This window comes from Podarcis bocagei (genome assembly GCF_964188305.1).
Source record: "Podarcis bocagei genome assembly, chromosome: 1".
Classification (NCBI taxonomy): domain Eukaryota; kingdom Metazoa; phylum Chordata; class Lepidosauria; order Squamata; family Lacertidae; genus Podarcis; species Podarcis bocagei.
The window spans coordinates 46,737,963-46,759,058 of record NC_138125.1 but is presented as its reverse complement, the minus strand read 5'-3'; the positions used below and the strand labels follow the sequence as shown (position 1 = coordinate 46,759,058).

General features: G+C 41.5%; 1 protein-coding gene across 5 annotated transcripts in view; it reads right to left on the bottom strand.

Moving 5' to 3' along the window:
• Positions 1-21,096, bottom strand: part of STARD9 (StAR related lipid transfer domain containing 9) — a 113,794-nt gene that overhangs the window by 26,265 nt on the left and 66,433 nt on the right. For 4 of the 5 annotated variants that reach the window (XR_014012532.1, XM_081211417.1, XM_081211418.1 and 1 more), the window contains 10 exons: positions 10,739-20,890; positions 7,743-7,940; positions 7,067-7,248; positions 5,634-5,776; positions 4,667-4,778; positions 2,777-2,949; positions 1,395-1,459; positions 1,092-1,300; positions 768-847; positions 60-218 (listed from right to left, as the gene is read on the bottom strand). Coding sequence is in view for 4 of the 5 variants with exons in the window: in XM_081211417.1 (XP_081067543.1) it covers positions 60-218; positions 768-847; positions 1,092-1,300; positions 1,395-1,459; positions 2,777-2,949; positions 4,667-4,778; positions 5,634-5,776; positions 7,067-7,248; positions 7,743-7,940; positions 10,739-20,890 (11,473 nt within the window). In the remaining variant the exon portion in view is untranslated. The remainder of the gene's footprint in view (positions 1-59; positions 219-767; positions 848-1,091; positions 1,301-1,394; positions 1,460-2,776; positions 2,950-4,666; positions 4,779-5,633; positions 5,777-7,066; positions 7,249-7,742; positions 7,941-10,738; positions 20,891-21,096) is intronic. The other variant, XM_081211419.1, reaches the window with a different exon arrangement.

Sequence of the window (21,096 nt, the reverse complement as noted above, 5' to 3'; positions counted from 1 at the left end):
CTTCATTAGGTTCCCAAGCCTGCTAGACTTCCAGTTTCTAGATCTGCACAGACACTTACCTGTACCATGTAGATAACTTTAGTGATATCTTTTCCATTCACCATATCAGGCTCTAATATCCAAGCACTGGGCAAAATCTCCCCTCGTACCATATCTTTACAGGGACGAGGCATCGACTCTTCATACACAGATTGAATGGCCAGGATGCACACATTCTCCTGGATACAAAGAAATCAGAATAAAAAGCTACCCTGAGAAAAACCAGTAGGTGCAAGTGTGGAGTTTCTCTTCCTGGCTGTTCCTTTCTTCTGTTAGTTAGGGTGCTAGACTTCACATAGTTCAGCTGCTTTTGTTAACAGGATAGAACGGTTCATCACAATCAGTCTGATTTGAGTCACTGGAAATAATCACTACAATCAATCTGATTTGAGTCACTGGATTTGTGTCCAACCATCCATGTGTAGCATGGGATCCAAAATTGTAATTATTGGTTAAATTTATGGAATCACCTATCAACAGATAAACCAAAACCCATAACATAGCAAAAAATAAGAAGTCCCCAAACAAGAGAGTTAATTGCAACAGAGAGCATAAAAAAGCTCGGATATAACACACAATTAAAATGCTATGGTAAGTAAAAACCTATTCAATAAAATATCGTTGCAGTGATATTGTATGAGAGGTGTCCAACTTTCATCACAAAACTAGTTTTGATTATTTTTCTTACACTGTGTTGGATGAGGATTATTGAACATTGATATAGTTACCTCTTTGGCTTCTACAGAGATGCAGCAGAAGTCTCTTGGTTGCTTCTGGTAGCACAAAGAAACGTCACTCACAACGTACACTGAAATTAAATCCATAGAGTAGAAATGAGAACCATTTCCCCATTCATTTAGGCAGAATTCAGTCAGACTTCACATTAAAAAATACAGCACTCGGAGGATTAACCTAGCTGTTCTCCCAGCTGCTTGTTCCCATGATGCAGCAAACATGTCTCAGGAAATCTGGGAGGAGGGGTTTTAGGGGGGAAAGCAGCGGGTGGAGGGAAGGGTTATGATCCCCCCCCACCTGCTCCTTTTCATACTCACCCAGCTCAATGTTGCTGGTGATTTTCTTATGCACTTGAGCCGTGGTAATGGTTTTGTCATACAGATGTCTCTTACTAGGATCCTTCAACATGCACAACACGGTGGGAAGGGGTTTGTTGATCATGCCTGCTCCCAGGAACCCATGTTTGGTTGCTGAAGATGAGAAGGCTTTATAATAAACTAATACATCCTTCTCCACACATTGGTATCTGGTTGGAAAGGCAACACGAAAGCGCATTTTCATTAAGAATATAATAAAAAGAGTCTTGAGAATACTTGAAGGAACAGTTGCTATAAACTTACTTCCAACCAGCTGTTGCCTGGCCATTGTAAAGATTCCTCAGGTCATTTGAGCATACTGCCATAACCTTTGAAAGCAATTAAAATTCCTTGTTATAGTCATGGACGTTACAAATCCCTTACATTTAATTCAGCTTTGTTTCAATTCCGTGACTGAGCTCAGCTTGAGAATGGAATTCAGTAACCTCTTGTGAATGCCATGTAACTATTCATTAATGAAATTATCCATTAAAATATAGAGAACTATGTTTTGCTATTCTTTGAAGAACTTTCATAGTAAACAAGCAGGCTAACTGGGAAGCATAAACTGCTGCTTTCCTTGGATCATAATTCACACTCCCATTTGCTGTCGTTATGAAAACATCCACCGTGCTGGATAAAAAATGCAGCAGCTGGTCAAAATCACGAGTTGCTGTTTCAGATACAGTGGTACCTCGGGTTACATACGCTTCAGGTTACATACGCTTCAGGTTACACACTCCGCTAACCCAGAAATAGTGCTTCAGGTTAAGAACTTTGCTTCAGGATAAGAACAGAAATTGGTCTCCGGCGGCGCAGCAGCAGCCCCCATTAGCTGAAGTGGTGCTTCAGGTTAAGAACAGTTTCAGGTTAAGAACGGACCTCCGGAACGAATTAAGTATTTAACCCCGAGGTACCACTGTATATAAAAACAGTTTCAGTGTTTTTTTCTAAACCAGACCTTGGCAAATACGTTCAAACTATGTTAAGGTCCTTTCAGATGTATAAACTGCAATCATACAAAACATTTTCACTTCAGATTAAAAACAGCCAGTGAGATTATTATGGAACATTGAGGCTCGACGTACTACCACACTTTAGGGTCTTGGTTTTCTTAGCCAACGGTGGGAAAGTACATTTGGACAGATAAAAGGATATCTATTGTTCTCTCTGAGAATCTTCTGATTCCCTCTCTCATTAAAGCAATATTTTACATTCAGCAGAGTACATTGGTATTTTCTTGCAGCTTTAAAGCAGTGAATTTTGTACCATTTGTATTCCCTCAGATTACATAGGGCCATCTCACAAAGGACAGCTTGCATTCATGGACCCAACCTCCGTATAAGGAAAACAGGTGTAGACAATTGTGAAAAAAATCACGTCAGTGCTTTTTTTGTTGCCATTATGTGTGTATAGGACCTACATTCTCAGCATCTTTCAGATATACACACAACCAAAGAAATTATCCCGCTAGTGTCAGGGCCCTACACATTCTTCCTTATGTAGATGTTGCCCCCCTGTAAGAAAAATATCAGATGTGAGGATGCCCTTGTAAAGGGAACATTAAGCTGCAAATGTATAAAGCTTTTCCACAGCCTTCTCTAGGCCAGATAAAAAAAGAGCCACCATCACATTCACCCACTCACCTCTGCAGTAGCATTGGCCAAGACGTGTTTGGACAGATCTTCATATCCTTTCGTAGGAGAGGATGGGAAGGCGCTAGGTGAAACAACTAGGCTATGAGAATACCTATGGCTGGAAGCAAGTGGTGACGGGATACTGCTCCTTCCCATAGATGAAGAGGTCATAGGAAAAGTCTCTGAAACAGATGAGACAAATAAGGAATCGATGCCACACCAGATGCTGCAGAGAGCTGGATTTGATTTGGATGATTCTTTTGCACATGCATGATGATCCTTAGTGAATCGGTTCGACAGTCTTTTTAGCAAACAGGTAGTGATACTACCTAGGTTCAAAAACAAGAGTGGAGATATTCCCAGCTGTGATGCCCAGATGTATTCTGAGGTGAGCTCCCCCACCCTGAAATTCTTCCTCATAATATAAATCAAGAGTTACAAATTCACGCATGGTCTACACTCATCATGCTAGGCACTTAGTGTGACCATTGCTGCTGGCTTTATGTCAGAAGCTGATTCCTTGAACTCCACCCTCTATTGACCAAATTTGCTAGTCTAAGGTGTAACAAGTCTAACATGGCCACCCCTATGGACCCGTGGTCAACTAGAGGTTTAAAAAATATACACAGAATATCCTCGCTCCAGAGAAATCAGTTGGGATGGGAATTTCCAAGGTTGAAGTCTGTTGTACTTACACATTTGCAGCCCAATTCTCGTGGAGACTGTCCATTTGGATCTTAACTAAGCAAGAGCTCTACAACAGGTAAGTATTGCACCAAAACAAAACTCCACTTGCTCCATAAGGTCAAAGTTGTGAATTTGTTTCCTGATTGGTTGGTTGCATTTGTTTCCTGATTGGTTGGTTGCTTGCTTGCTTTTTTCACTTGTTGGGGTGGGTTGGAGCGGAGGAGTTTCATGCATCGGAGGATTTTGTGCTCAATGGATGATCTTTGCTCACAGCTGCCTTCCCTGACTCCCACACTACATTTCTCAAGCAGCATGTGTGAACATAAATGCAATTTGGAAAGGAATACATGCACAAAGAATTATGAGCCAATAAAGAACTGAAAACGGAGGACTGGATGGGAGAGTCTTCTCCAATGATGCTCATAATCGTCATCTCATTGCTGAGCTGAAAGGAGTTAGCCCAGCGGTCAGCAACCTTTTCCAGCTGTGGGCCAGTCCACACCGTCCCTCAGACCATGTGGTGGGCCAGACTATTTTTTTGGGGGGGGGGATGAACGAATTCCTATGCCCCACAAATAACCCATTTTAAATAAAATGCATTTTAAATAAAAGCACACATTCTACTCATGTAAAAACACCGTGATCCCCAGACCATTTGCGGGCCGGACTGAGAAGGCAATTGGGCCGCATCCGACCCCCGGATCTTAGTTTGCCTACCCCTGAGTTGCCCATCACTTGAGTCAGGTATTTACCAAGGAAGTGTACAATAACAAAGGTTCCAGTGGATTGTAAGGTTCCAGTGCATTCCTATCAGCAGACATACATCCAATTGATTTAATATTTATATTCTTCTCCCCCACAAATTTTACAATGTCTCACCACCAGCTTTTCTATAATACGTAAAGGAGAATTAAGTAGATGACCCTTGTGGTCTTGTTCAACTCTATAATTCTATGAAGGTAATACATGTTTCCCATTGAAGTGTGCCATAAGATGTTGCTAACTTGCTGTGAAATTTGAGGACCTGCATTTTCTTGGAATGTGTGAAATAGCTACTGCTCAACAACTATATCTGCTAACTGCTACTTTCTTTATCCAACTGCTGATGCATGAAATACATGTTTATAACGCCACGGCTTTTTTACTTCTCTCCTTTTTTAAAACAAATGACCCATCCCATGGAATTCATGATAAGATTTATTTAACCCTCACCACTTGCAGAACCCTTTGGAAGCTGTTCAAGTACATAAAGCTGACGGTTTCTGATAGATGAGCGTCCTCTTGCATCGTCTCTTGTGTGTTCTGGATCTTTGGGAGAAGTCTGCTAGATAGAAAAAAAAGGCAATGTACATTCACAGGTGAAAACCAATAGCCACACTCAAATCTATCAGCTCAATATTAGACAGTCCCCTTTCCTTGCCTCCTTTACCCTTAGTGGCTTCTGCAGCAAACTTCCAAAGCCATCACATGATTGCTTCACTTTTTTATGCCCTAAATTAGGTGCGCCTAACACTTTTCAAGCCAAAGACCATACTGACCCATGACCAACTCTCCAGGGTCTCGTGATAAAGTGGGTGTGGCAATTTCCCTGCAAAAGGCCACTTTGGAGGGGGGATTTCAAGGGCATCAGAACTTTTGGCATCACAATGTTGAATTCCACCCACTGTACTTCCTTCACTGACACACATTGTTTTCCCAGTAGTGATGTATGGAAGTGAGAGCTGGGCCATAAAGAAGGCTGATCGCCAAAGAATTGATGCTTTTGAATTATGGTGCTGGAGGAGACTCTTGAGAGTCCCATGGACTGCAAGAAGATCAAACCTATCTATTCTTAAGGAAATCAGCCCTGAGTGCTCACTGGAAAGACAGATCCTGAAGCTGAGGCTCCAATACTTTGGCCACATCATGAGAAGAGAAGACTCCCTGGAAAAGACCCTGATGTTCGGAAAGATGGAGGGCACAAGGAGAAGGGGATGACAGAGGACGAGATGGTTGGACACTGTTCTCGAAGCTACAAACATGAGTCTGACCAAACTGCGGGAGGCAATGGAAGACAGCGTGCTCTGGTCCATGGGGTCATGAAGAGTCAGACACGACTAAACGACTAAACAACAAGAACAAGCCAAGCATCAATTTGTACTACCCTTATGCTTCTTTGACACATAAGTTTTTGTTTTACCTGGCATTCTTGTTTGCCAAGGATGCTAGTAGGATAAGTGGCTGTGTTACTACTGTTGTATCCAGATGTTGGTCCTGAAGACAGACTGAGGGTGGAATCTGTACATAAAGTGCTTGTGCTTACAAGGGTCTTCAGTTTGGTTTCTTCCTGTAATTAATAGACCAATGTTATTAATTCTAGAAAAGCAAATAGTTTTGGAGTTTGTTCACACAACCACTTAAGATGCTTATTTTCTATCTAGTTCTTTTTTAATATCTCATTTTGATTTCGTTTTTCGTTTTTTCCAGCTTGCCATTTACCTAATGATGCTAAAGTGAGTGACTGGTCCTGTCTGCACTTTTGCTTAACATACAAGTAATAGATTTCCTGAAAACATAAGCAACTGACAACTTTATGAGAAATTTAAGCTACCTATGGGAACCAGTGCATTTTCTTCTTCCCACTTTCTCTCCTCTGATATGCACACCTGACTCTGAATCTAGCACTGATTTCCACCCCTTCCAGACACTTGGCATCTTTATCCAGAGTCCTCTTTAAAAAATAAAAATTTAAATGTAGGGTTTTAAAACAAACACACACAACAACAGCCTTGAAACATTATTCCAGGCAAGGGGGAGGGTGTCTTCATGATCGCCACAAGGGTTTGCTAATTAACAGACTGTACAGCCAGCTAGGAAGGAGGTAGCATAACTGATAGCTGTTACAAGGACCAATCAATTTGCACTCTGCATAGGTGGTTTCTGCAAAAAATGGGGGAAATTAGTTACTCCTCAGTTCACTTCTCTGAGGAATATTGGGCATCTGGCCAAATAAAGGTGTGAGGATCTACAGGATGTGTGTGTACACAGGCTTACTGGGGCTCTTTCTGAATCTGTAGTTGGGATTTTTTTTTTCTGTTTGTGGAATGCATATTTTGGGGGTATATAATCCTGTTACATTTAGACAAATAGCTTAAATAGTTAAATTCTGAAAAATGGAAATAAGTGATTATCATTATTTTTGTTGGTTAATTTTAGTCAGTTGCTCCTGTACTACTAGAGAAATGTTTAATGTTTGATGTGTATCACTTTTTATTATTAACATTAATATTCCATTGGGAGATACCCAGTGTGGCTGGGGAAACCCAGCCAGATGGGCAGGGTATTATTTGTTTGTTTGTTTATACGCTGTTTAGCATTTTTAGGACAAAAATGTGAATGCAGCTCAAAACCTTCAGACACTGGGGTGGGGTGCCATTTCCATGAGTGATAAACTGTGTTTTACCTATTTAATGTGTTTATACCCCACTTTCCTTCTGTGGAAACCAAGGTGGTATACATGGGGTCCCCATGCCGTCTCTCATCCAAGCCCTGATGATACTGTACTGGCTTTGCTTTAGAAAGGTTATTGCATCGCATGCCTCTAAATAGGCACAACCTTCAGTGGTTTAGAACTTGCCTTCTGTAGCTGAGAGTGCATCTGCTCTCGAATGCGCCTCTTTTCTTGCTCCGCTCTTTCCCGAAGCTTGTCCCTGGCTCGTGCAATTTCCATTTTGGTCTCCTCTCGCGCCCTCTGGTAATCTCGGAGCAGCAACTCAATCTCCGTAGGATGCTGGATCTTTTTTGGTTCTTGAATTCTTGGGGGGGGGGGGATGAAAAAATCATTACAATCATTGTCTTTTATTAATAGTGGTAAATGTTAGAGCAAGCACTGCTTTATGACACTAGAATGAGAATGCACTTTACAAAATAAGTGCATTAGCTTTTCCAATTCTAGAATATCTTTGTCAAGCAGAAATCATGGGATGTGGTGTGGATTGTGCTTCTTCCCTACTGAAAAATCCTTTAGTGAAGGATTATGGGGAGAATTCAGTTTGACAACAACCCAGGAAATGAAGCAAGAGAGGCATCAACCTAAGAAGGAAAAAAAATACTTCTACTTCCAAGACCACCCTTCTTGAGATGTGATTTTGTTTTAATGGCTGAGAAGAGAGTTCAGACGGATCAAACAAGGCCTTCAGCTGGCTGGAACATGAACATGAGCTATCTTCTAGTCTCCTCAAATGTCTCACCAGTGCTGTCATACAATATGAGTGTTTTGACACCAGTAAAGGCCCTTGGCCATCTCTACCTTGTATTTTCCACAACATCCCGTCTCAGTTGTTGTAGGTATTCGCGGCGGCGGCTAGGGAGATCTAAATCCCTCTGGTTCGTTTCTACTGTCTGCAAAAGGCTGAGGTGCTTTTGTGGGCTGAGGCTACGGCTTCTTCTGAAACACTGAAGCTTCTCCTCCCGCTGCTTTCTCAGTATTTCAATTGACTTCCTGTGCCTATAGTGGGGAGGGGGAGGGGGGGAGAGAAAGGTTGATACTTCATATAAAATTTAGGGCTATCTGAGTTTTCAGTCTCAATGGAAGAATATTTTTTTAGGTACTAGTGATAAAATCCTACTTTCAGACATACAGGTTGATCCTAAGAATAATTACTCAGACATAAGTGCCAATGGAATTTATGGGGCTTGCTCCCAGGCTAGTGAGTACTGGATTGCAGCTTTATCTGCTAACGAGATTTATCATTGTATTTTCATTGCTACACTGGTGTATCGTGTATGGCAGCTTTGTCAGCAGATTGGAATTCTTAACACTACCTACCACTGCCTTAACTGTGTCAGAGAAGAATTTGGTTGTCTGTTAGGAGCAATGACAAGTGGCGGTGCTGAACAGATGTTTATGTTGTTGAAATGATAATCATGCCCTTGAATGGCTTATTCATTCATATATACAGTGGTACCTCGGGTTAAGTACTTAATTCGTTCTGGAGGTCCGTACTTAACCTGAAACTGTTCTTAACCTGAAGCACAACTTTAGCTAATGGGACCTCCTGCTGCTGCCGCGCCACCGGAGAACAATTTCTGTTCTCATCCTGAAGCAAAGTTCTTAACCTGAAGCACTATTTCTGGGTTAGCGGAGTCTGTAACCTGAAGTGTATGTAACCTGAAGCGTATGTAACCCGAGGTACCACTGTATATATATCTTCTACCCAATGAAACTTTTGCAACTTTGAGGGAAGAATGAGAGTTGGATTACATGAGAGATAAGGCTGTTGCTAAAAACAGTAGCTAAGTCAGGCTTCCTCAAACTCGGCCCTCCAGATATTTTTTGGCCTACAACTCCCATGATCTTTAGCTAGCACGACCAGTGGTCAGGGATGATGGGAGTGTAGTCTCAAAACATCTAGAGAGCGGAGTTTGAGGAAGCCTGCTCTAAGTGAAGTTCCCAACTTTCCTCTCTGTAACAGCTGATATACCGTATTTTTCGCACCATAGGACGCACTTTTTCCCTCCTAAAAAGCAAGGGAAAATGTGTGTGTGTCCTATGGAGCGAATGCAGGGGGGAGGCAGGCGGGAAAAGCCCTCAAGAGCCGCACACAAGCTTCGTGCACTCTTGCGGGCTTTTCTCCAGGAGGGAGAAGGGACTGACTGGCCGCATCAGTCCCTTCTCCCTCCTGGAGGAAAAGCCCCCAAGAGCGGCGCCCTCTTTAAAGGCTGTGCGGCTCCTGCAGGCTTTTCTACGAGGTGGGGGAATCCCCCCACCTCCCAGAAAAGCCAGGAGAAGTCGCGCAGCCCCTTTAAAGAGCGCGCGGCTTCTGCGGGAGGTGGGGGAAGCTGCAGCGGATTCCCTTCTCCCGGGCTCCCTTTGAAGCGGCAATGTGGGAGGGGAGCAGCTCACACTTGTGTAAGCAGCTCCTCTCCCACTTTCCTCCTTCAAAGCAACTACGGAGGAGGGAAGGAAGGTGACCATGGATCCTCTGCTGGCAAATGCAGCAGATTCCCTCCTCCTGGGCTCCCTTTGAAGCAGCAAAGTGGGAGGGGAGCAGCTTACACTTGTGTAAGCAGCTCCTCTCCTACTTTCCTGCTTCAAAGCAATCATGGAGGAGGGAAGGAAAGGGACCATGGATCCTCCGCTGCTTGCGGCTGCAGCAGATTCCCTCCTCCTGGGCTCCCTTTGAAGCAGCAAAGTGGGAGGGGAGCAGCTTACACTCACGTAAGCAGCTCCTCTCCCACTTTCCTGCTTCAAAGTGGAGGGAATCCACTGCAGTTGTGAGCAGAGGATCCATGGCTCCGCTTCCTTCCCTCGAAGCAGGGTGTGGGGGTGCAGGAGGGAAAGAGGGCAGGAAATAGATGCCGGGCAGGAAGACACAACCACACTTTGACCACTGAAAGTCCACCCCAGCCTCCCCAGATTTCCACTGAGATGGCCAGGCTAATCTCGATGGCCATAAGTCAGGCTCAGCATTATTAACTGGACTTAGATAAGCCATGGTTCCCCTTCCTACCCTCCTCTGAGGCTCAGTTTAAAGCAGCAAAGCGGACAGGAGCCGCCCGCTTTGCTCCTTTAAATAGTTTAGTGCAACATTTGATTCAGAATATTTTTTTCCGTATTTTCCTCCTCTAAAAACTAGGTGCGCCCTATGGTCAGGTGCGCCCTATGGAGCGAAAAATACGGTAACTTTTCCAGGAAGATGGTGTCGGAACAGACCTTGGCTGAAGCTCGTGATTAGTGAGGAGAGAGCTTAATCGCAATCCCAGGTTTGAATGGTGCACTAAGCCGAACCTTGGTTTGGCTCAGTGCAGCTGGAAAGCAAAAGGGGCTGTCAAGGACCAATTCATGTGGTCCTGGTTAGTCAAACCATGTCTAAGTTTCTCTTCTCCCAACCTTACCTTAATGGCAGCTGCCGGGGCGGGGAGAGAATATGCTGCATCATGAAGTTGAGGCTCTGGGTAAACTGAGGCTGTATTATTACAGAAAGGGGGAATGTGACACATGGAGGCTATTGTCAGCAGCTGCTTTGTGTCTTCAGAAGACCTGGTTCTGTTGTTGTTTATTAAATTTGTACACTGCCCTATAGCCATCGTTCTCAGGGTGGTTCACAACATGGAATTACATTATAAGAGACACAAAATACATAATAAAATACAAAACAAAAATAAGAACAAAAACAAACCAATAACCCCCATTCTAAACAAATACACCCAACAGATTCTGTAGTTTATTAAGAAGAAATATTCAAGATTGAAAAGCACCACTTCTAGCCAATTTTCTATTATTTTAAATGTAAAGCAATTCACCTTTCATAGAGTCGCTGTTTTATGGGTACTGATGTCAAGTCCTCGACTACTCCACTCTGAAGAATCCTCAGCTGGGCATCTGTTTCTCCAATGCCATAATTCAGCTTTGCTTCAGTAAGTTCCACAGTAAGAGGATGCTGGTTCATTTCTAAGTGTATGCTAGACATAATCTGGGCACGCTCTCTTCGGAGCCCCTCAATCTCCCTGGCTCTCCTTTCACTAAGCTGGGATCTCTCTTCTGCTTCAGATGCTCTTGTGTTGATGGTCTTCCTTTCTGCCTGGCTGTGGATATCACCAGCACTTCTAGTCAGGCTAGTTAAAGAAGAACGGGAACCTCCCTGCACACCACACCAGTTGCTGAATTTATTGTGCAGAGGCAGGTCACGAAGACTGTAGCTTCGAAGTCTGTGGGTCTTTACCAAGGAGGTATTCTCACTTAGTAGAATTTCAGTGTTACACTCACTTTCAGTATCAGATCCTGTATCGTCATCTTCATCATCATCTTGCACACTGCTCCTTTCAGACATTGGAAAAGGGCAGTGCTTTTGGTTTCTCCGTGTCTGTTGGTGTTGCGGAGAAAAAGAATCAGGCACACATTCTGGTGTCTCACTTAACGATCTCTGAAATGACTTTTTGGTGGGCGAGCATTCTGAATTTCTAATGGGACTTTCATATTTGATTCCTCCAGAGAAGTTTCTCGCCCTCCTCGTGGCTCGTATCTGACGAAATGAACGTTCCACTGGAACAGCCTCTCTGTGATCATCAACTAAGTATTCCCCATGGCTAGAAAGTTCTAAAGTGCTACTTGAATGATAAAGCCTTTTGGTGTGAACTGCAGTATGCGTGTCAATAGTAAACCTGTGCTTTTGTTTTGAAGCACCTGAAAGTTCTCTAGCTGCATTGTTATCAAAGCCATCTTCAGGCATTTTGTACATTTCCTTGCTCTCTCTAGACGTGGTAGACTCACTGTCCACCTCAGTTTGTGAAGAAGAGTCTACACATGGCTCCCAAGATCTAAAGTCATATTGTGGATCTGAACCGTTTTCCCTAAAACTTGTTTCTGAGCTTGCAGTATGTTTCCGTTGTCCAACAGATCCTTTGAAAGAACAAGCAGACTTGCCTGATGTGAATTGCTGGCTGGCTGGCGTGGCACTAAGAGTCAAAATTGGGGAAGAGGCTCGGTCAACTAGCAAGCTATTATCCCTTATTCTTGGAATGTCAGTTTTACCAACAGGCTTCCTGTCCTGAGAGTAGCATGCTGGAGACAGAGAAATGCTAGAGGCAGGGTTACAGACCACAACATCTGAAGACTCAGGTCTAGAACCAAGTGAAGATAAAACAGGGAAAAGTACTGCTGGGGCATGTAATGGAACTATTGGCACCTTTGATGAAGAACTGGAATCTCTACTTAAGGAAGGCTGAGGCATAAAAGAATCTTCTGGAATATCATCATGGCTTCCCTTGTCAAGCATGCCCTGCAATTTGTGTCCCATGCCTTCTGACATTCTCTCCTTAGCCAGAGCTACAGAATCTGTATGTACTAACTTCACAATAACATTTACCTCCTGAGACTTCATTGTCTCACTTTCTACATTAGTGTTGATTGTCCTTTCCTTGTCTTTGTTCTGAAGATGTCCTAAAATATCTGTCTGAATGCCTATGTCTTCTGTTGTTTGGGTACAGCTGTCAGTTACAGTGGTTCTTGAGCTTTCTTCACCAATCGCTTTATGGTCACTTGGTTCACTATCTTTAACATTCTGTAGCGACAAATTTCCTAGCAGCTCAGAAGTGTTGTGAAGCAGCTGTGAAAGATGCAGGGAAAGATTCTGCACGCTTGACCAAGAAGAAGGCTGTTGGAATGTATCCTTGCTTGGCTCAGGATTTCTTGCAGATATATCTGTGTTGCTTCTCCGGTGTCTCTTCTGCCTTCTATGCCTTGTTGGTGCCTCTGTCTGTGTTTCCCGGTCACAAGTGAGTAGTTCTTGTGGTTTATTGGAGGATTTCTCCGACTCAGAAGGGTAGAGAAGAACAATTTCGTCAACTTGCATGGAAGCATTTCCAGACTGCTGAGAACCATTTTCACATCTGGAAATGAAGTTTTCTGGTGTAGCCTCAAGTTCATCATGAGAAACGTTGGTACAAGGCTTGCCACTCTCATCTGAATGGGTAGAGTCAAAGCCTTCTCTCGCAACATCCCATCCCTGGAGATCTTCTGTACTACTTATGGTGCTGGATAACATTCTTGCATTAGCATATGAACTGAGATGAGAACGGAAAGGGGAGATTTGAGAATTCAAACCATTATCCACACTGGAGCACCTCATAACTGCTTGATTATCCAAACTCAATGGAGGTGGGTTACTAGAGACATCACTTGCACTTCCAAAAACATATTGTTTCCAACCAATCTTGCAGCATTCATCTTGCTGCCATGGGTGAATATATGGGTTGATATCGCTTGAACTGAAGTGCATTGCATCTTTATTGTCTCTTGCCTCCATTTGATGTCTTAGATCTTCATGTGTACTCAAACTGTGTTGGTGTGCCAAAGAAACATTATTTGAGTATTTCTCTGTTTCTGCATCCATGGGATTGCCAGTTGTGTGGGCAACAGCCACTGGATAATGAGCAGTGGAAGGATCTGAAGAGTGACTTTCCTGAGTGCTCTCTCTACGGTTTCTTTTATCACAGTAATTAGACCTCTGGGCTTGAATGGATTTCTTTTGAAATCTGGGTTTATATTTAACTGGCACAACATTGTCTGTCTTTAATTTGGGTATGCTTTCAGCTCTTTGCAGGTCATCCTCAGTTGGAGATGGTGGTTCAACACTCATATTTAACTCTTGTAACGACTTAGAGGTAGAATGTACAGAAAGGTCAACTTTAGAAGTTTCTGAAGCACACTCAAAATTAGATATAACAGTAATAGATGGTGCTGATAAGCTATGACTCTGCAAACATGGCCGTTGTCCATCTTCTTTGCTTCTGTTTGAATTCTGTGAAGTAAAAACTGCATTTTCAATTTTAATTGTCTCTGGTGCAGGTTCTTCCTGCAAAGTCAAACAGCTGTTTCCTGATAAATACTTTGAGGCCATGCTGTCATTTACTATTGAAATATTTAGCTGTTCCGACATTAAAGATTCTCTCTTACTCTTCATCATCGTATGTGCAATTATATGATTATTTGCATTTGTATTAGGGAAGTTGTCTATATCAACCCTGCTATTTAACTGTGGTGTACTCTGATCTTCTTGCATATCAAGACTTGAATGCAATGTGTGATGTAAAGTTTTGCCAATGTTTTCCAAATAGCCCTTTTGCACTGAAGTTGTATCCCTTGGTTCTTCACAAACATCTCTTTCATAATGGAATTTTTCAGTTTTAAATTCGTGTATTTCGCTGCAATCTAAAGCTGAGTTTCCTTGAGAGCTAGAGTTAGGATCAGAAAGTGGGAGACAACCACTTTCTTTCATAAGAGAAAAAGAAGTAGTTTCAGAAGCACATGGCTGTGGGTCTACTATCACAGAATCGTCACACTGGCTTTCCTGCATCATACTGCTGGCAAGTGCAGGACAGTTTGATGCAGCAGCTTTCAGAGGACCATGTGTCTTGGCATCACTGTGACTAGTATTGAGGCTAGAAGAGGTATCTGAAGAAAAGCAAGCAACATTTGGAAAATCCTGATGACAAAATGCTCGACTTTCTTGTACTTGAAATGAAGTTGACAAAAACGTATTCTGCAGTGAGTCAGTATATGGTGGATAGAGAGAAGATGTGACGCCTTCCGGTGATCTTGGGGGCTCTAGAATGTCCACATTTTTAAGCACAGTACTAGTGGAGATATCTTCAACTGAAAATAAAGCAGGTGGCAATGCTTTGTCACTTAGAACTATTTGTTCTAAACTTTGATAAGGAAGCAAGCTTTCCGCTTGCAATTTTATTTCTGTCCTATCCACATAATCCCCAGGCTGTGAAGACTTAGTATTTTCTTGTTTATGTAGACATTCAGGGAAATAATCTTGACCTTGGTTTTCCTTCTGATACATTTCCGCCATTCGCTGAGTATTTTTACTATAACTAGGATTAGTGATTTTGCTGTCTTGCTGGTGGTGTACAGAGTAATCACCAACAGTTGAGGCAGGGACATTAAAAATGCCAGAGTCCAAATATTTGCTTTGCCCAAAATACAAAGCATCATCTTTGTAGTTGCCCGTAGGGCATTCTAGCAAATGCGTGGGAAGCACTGTTGAGCTGTTCAAGTGACTAGCAGAGTATTCAGACAAATAAGAACTCATCCTGCATCCTGCAGCTTTGTCTTCACCAAAATGAGCATTTCCCCATAGGGCTTGGTCAGAACACCCTGAAAGTTTTGCTCCATCCTCAGATACTGCTATAGAGTCATTTAAGCACCCCATACAAAGATCATTAGAAGTTCTGAACATGTGAATCTTAGTTTCTGGTTGGCACTCCATTTCTCCAATACTATTTATTCTGCATTCTGTCTTGATGCAATCAGTGCCTAGGGATTTATTTGTCTGTTCATATGGGACTAATGAATCTTTCTGACTGACAATACTGTTAAAACACTCATGAGAAGAAAGCTCTGGTAACAATGGTGTTGCTTCTTCTACATTTTCTCTGAAACCTGAAGAGGGATAACTAGTTGTTTTATCTGAGGTTAATGAGTCTGATGTGGCAGTTTCTTTTTGCGATGTGTTTAATGAATTTAGACACTTTTCTTCTTCTTTTGTGCTGTATTCTCCTCGAAACCTGTCCGTATCATCACTTGTACTTTCAGAAGGAAACAATGTCTTGAGAGGACTAGCTTTGTTTTGTGAGTCATCAGTAGTAGCTGATACTAGTGATGCACGGCTCTCTGCAATATATGGTTTTGAAAATGTGTCATCCTTACTAGGATTCTGCTCAGCTGCAGTGTAATTAGACATTTTATTGGATATGAAGTCTTCCTTCCCCTGTCCATTCTGTTCTAGCTGATCAGGAGGAAATGCAATACGTTTATTGTTCATGACAATGTCAGAAAGTGAGTCATTCCCCCCCACTTTGTTAAAGGCACGTGACATTTTAGATTGCAAGTCACTATCCATTTGTGTTTCATAGTACTGGAGAACTACTTCATTGTTGATACTATTACTTAATAGCATTTCAGGATTGCTTATTATAGTACAGTCACCCTTCATATTTTCTTCATCTGTCCTTATTCCAGGCAGCAAAGAACTATATGCAGATTGATTACAAAGGTCTTCAGCAGTCGCAGAAGTTAACCCATAGTTTTGATTTCTGTGTTCTAGCGGACCTGTTTGGTTAATGGACATTGAATCATCAAAAATTTCATTCCTTGAAAAAATGAGAGGCAGCCTTTCCTTTTCTTCTAATAAATCACTTAACACGGTGTCATTGTTTGAAAACCAATAACTACATTTGTTCTCCAATAGAAATTCAGCTTGATTTTGTGAAACATCCACTTCTAGGCTTTCTCTATTTTCTTCCAAATTTTCCCCAACTTTCTGTGTTTTTAAAATATACACATTTGGTATAATAGTACTTTGGTCCAGTTTCACAGCTGTTGCCAATGGCAGGGGGGTTGCTGGATGCATTGTTTCTTTTTCCTTAGGTATGCAGTTAACTGGCATACATTTATCATCACATATGCTTCCATCAAAATTTGCATCACAGTGTTCTGAAATATTTCCATGAGAATTTGTAGAAAGACATTTGGATCCATTGGTATTTTCACCACTGCCAGTTTGTTTAAATTCTTCACTAATCCCACTCTGTCCAATTACAGCTTTTTTGTCACCTGCACAACCATTACTATTGTCTTCTGGTGTCTCATTAATTATACCTGTGTAAGTCCAAAGCCCTGATGGTTTTTCATGCTGTTGTGTTTTAATAATATCAAGACACACTTCTTTTATCTGGTGCACCTCCTGTTCTTCTTCCAGATTGGAAGAAGTGAAGTATATTTCTGGTATTTCAGAATTTGTTCCATTATTGGTGGTGTCACAATTAATAAAACCATGTACTGGATTTTCTTGCTGCAATGCAACATTGTCATCAGTGTGTAGCCTAGTTAACCTGGAATTCACATTTTCTGTTGCGTCACAATGTTCTTTGCTCCCCGTTTCAGAACAAATCACGTCCCCATTAAATTCATTTTCTTGAAGAACAGTCTTGGGATACATTAACAAGGTTTCTATTACAGATGTCTCATTGTCAGTATATATATTTTTATCATCTTCACTATAGGTTAAAGCATCTTCTTGCCTACAATCAATGGTTATTGCAGTTGCTGAGGGCTCAAAACTCAGGACATTTTCTAAAATTCTGTCAACCTGAACTGGTTTTTCACATTTGTCAAGTAAGTCTGTAATATTTTGAGGAAAACTTGTTGAGCTAGAACACCCAGCTGGCACAGCGCACTCAGAGCTTGCTTCTACGTCTGCGGGACAATCACTCTGTTTTACAGTTTCATGGATTTTATTTTCATTAACACTGCTTGAATGAATAATGCTATCGGGTTCCATTGCCGGTTTTGCTGGACATGGTTCTCCTTTGTTTTCATCAATCAGCTGGATATCTGTTTCTTCATATGTCACTGTTGCAGCCAGCTTCTTATAATGTTCCTCGCTGGTACTCTGAACCAAGCTAACATTTTCTGAGTTCATCCTACTCTCTACAGTTTCACTTTGAAATTCACATCTATGGTAATTGTGCAACCTCTGACTATATTTAATTTCCAATATGTCACATTCCAGCTTATTGACACTATTCATTAATTTAATAAGTTCTTCAGAGTTTATCGTCTTACTATTAAGTTCACATTTATTATCTTCAGAAGTAGTTAAAGCTCCAGTATCAACACCATTTTTTGTATGTTCAGATTCTTTATCCACATACAGATTCTGTTCTTGGAAAGCTGTGACTGGTTCAATTCCATCATTTCCCAGCATTCCCCCACGGTCCTTTTCAGTGTTCTTTCTGGCTTGATTAGAATTCACTTCCACTCCTGAGCCATCATTTTTGCTAAAGTCCACATGGAAAACTGCAGCTTCCTTGCCCACGCTTGATGCAGGTATATGCCAAGCTTTGGTTTTGCGAGACTGAACACTGGAGCCAAACAAAAAAGTATCTTCAACTTCCTGTTGTACTGTGGGTTTCTGATCAGTGGTGCCAACAGAGTTAGGATCATTTACATTATTTTCCATGGAACTAGATTTGGTCAGATGAACATCCTTAAGTGCCATGGAACCCTGACATTTCCCAGCATATTTTCCCATTCCAGCTGTGTCTTGATAATGCATATTTGAATTAGATTGGAAAGTGGATTTATCACAATCAACTGAAAGTTTAGTTTCCCCCCCATTTTTGTCCATAGTTGAACATATTGATTTGTCAGTCACCAAATCCACAGAAGTAGATGAAGATGTTCCCTGGCCAGAAAAAGAGAGCATGGTTTTCCCCCCTTCACTGGTCTGTTCCATCATATTTTCAGCATCAGAAGTTAACGAAACATTTTGGCTAACACTACTTCCAGAACAGTCAAGTTCTGAACCTGAATGAGAATCACTTGTTAATAATAATTTAGTCTGAATTTCACAGTTACTTTCTGAGCACAAGTCTTTCTCTTGAGCTTCTTCTTCTACTTCTCTAAATGAAGGTACCTCTAAAGCAGATTCTGTCACAGCATCTCTCTTTTCTTGCATACTGAATCTCTCAGTCTCAGAAATTTGTATTGGTAGAGCAAACTGATCCCTGTGGCAAAAATCTGTTTTCTCACTTTGACACAATTTATTCTCTATACCAATTTCTTCTGCAGCCACTTGTTGGTATCTTGTTTTTGGCACCAGATCAAAATTCCTTCCACCATGTATTAATAGCTTGTCACTAGAATATTCTTCTTCCCCAACATTGTTGGTACTCTTGCTTAATGCATCACAGAGATAGAAACTTTCACCACTAAATAAATTCACTCCCTCTTTTGAAAACAAATGTTCATGACCTTGATACTTTTTCTGTGCTTTATCCAATGCAATCAAGTCAGGAGATCGACTAGGTACCGTGCAAGTGGATTTATCTATGGGGTTTAAGTCAACTACCTCCAAGTCTCTTATGTTGCTGTTAGAGTCACAGTCAAAATCTTCTTTTTCAATTGTTCTAAAGAGGCATTCTTTGAAATTAGTATTTACATAAATTTCTTCTTTCTGTATAGTAGCAGATCCACCCTCAGATAATTCATCAGGCTGCTGGCAATTAGACTCAGGTAGAGAAGCAACTTCAGAATAACCATATTTTGTAATAAATGTAGAACCATGACCAAACTGAATGTTTTTGGTTGACAGAGAAAATGGTGGCATGACTCCTGGAGCTTCAATTTCAAGGTGTTTCCTTGTTTCTGGAAAAGGTACTGATGGCGAAAATAATGTTTCTATTGTGTCTGGCTCATGAGAAACCCAATAAGGTTTTTTATAACAGGAGACAAATGATAATTCTGCAGCTGACTGCCTTAGGTCATCTTTCTTCATCCAGCAGTTTGACTTGTTAATAGGGTGAAGCTGAGCAACCCGGAACTCTGAGTGATCTTGGGAAGAAGGCATTGTTATGATGGGGCTGGTCTTTCCATTTTTTGAGTCACAAGACAACCAAGCATCTGGGAAAACAGGAAGGTTTTCACCTGCAGCATTTGATCTTTGATCAAATGAACTCTCTGGTCCTGAAACACAAATTTCCATTTCTTTTACTGACTGATCATAAATGCTACTAGAACTAGACTGAGTGCTAGCATCCAGATAAAAAGAATCAGTATTCAGATTCAATTCACTGGGTCTTTTTACACTTTCCTTACAGATCTCATGGTTTTGCTGCTTGTTGCTCTTTCTGGATTCTGACCTTGGGTTTTGCAAATTCCAAAAAGCCTCTGCCGGAACTTCATCAAATGACTCTAATTTGGATTCCTCTGCTATATCTTCTGAAACTTCATCAACATCCCCTAGACTATCAAGAGAAAAGCTTCTTTCATTCATAGTCCAATTATTGTTTTTTGATAAAGATGTGTTTGCTAACGGTGAGGCAGACTGACAGTTATTAACAGGTTCCTGATGGACCTCAAGAAAATTAATTGTATCTTGACTTTCAGTTTTCTTTACTTTTTCTGAAAGAGAATCTTGGGACATCTGGCTGTCATCACTTTCAGAACCTTCCAGCTCAACTGTGTCCTTGATTCCAGATGACTCCGTATGACTCAGTTGACTTGTCAGGATATTTGCACTAGCAGATGAGAGAGAATCTACAGAATAGGCACTATCTGTATCAGAAAACTCAATGTCATCATCTTCTTGCCAGCTTCTCAGTGGCTTGGGGACTGCTTTTGAGTTTCCATCGCTCAACACCTCAGCACTGTGCCATCTTTTTTCCTCATGACAGAGCAGTGTGGGGGCATTTATATTGTTAAGGCTTCTTGCTGAAGTTGATAACCTCAGGAGTTCAAGCTCTTCCTCTGATTGTTTGTCCTTTGAATGTCTTTTCACATTATTTGCTGTTTGGCTTAGATGCTTTTCTGGTGGTTCACCATATATTGCTGATTTTTTAAGTTCCTTAGAGGAATTTCCTGGAAGTGAAGTTTTGTGCTTTTTTCTTGTATCGGTTCTAGTCTTTCTGCTAGCTTCCTGAGCGTCACTCTTTTCTAAGTGCTTCCCTTTATGCTGATTTGAATCTGCCAGTGCTTTTAGTTTTCCCACCTGTCTTCCTGTTTCAGATTCACTTTTTTTCTTGAAGTGGTCAGGAGAACTGGTCTTAGAAATCTGGGCTTTAGATCTAGTTTGCCTTGGTCTGCTATTTGATTTCTCCATTGTTTTGATTTCTTCACAGAAAAGGGAAATTACTTCTGTATTACTACTGTCATTGTTCACTCTTCCTTTACTTCCCAAATATAATGACTTTTGAATTTTGATCTCCTGTCTGTTGGTTGGGAAGGCAGAATCTCTGTCATCATGAATGTTATCTCTTCTGGAAAGTTCTTTAATTGCTCTTGGAAGATACTCTACAGACAGTGATTTCCTTGGTTGGTTAACTTCACAGCATCCATGGCTGTGTGCTGAGGTAGGTACTTGAGAGGGATCCCTCTTCAAGAAAAAACTGTAAAAACAAAACCAACAATATGTTAAGAAATTTGCTTTATGGTGTCTTTTTTTAAGGCAGGTGCAACATTGCTTTCATAATCATGCTTACCCCAATGGAAATCTTATCATTGTCATTTGCTTAGGAGTCAAGTGGTTGCTCTGTGGTGGACTAATAAGCAAAGTACCTAGGTTGATGCTAAGAGCCTACAGCAGGAATGGGCA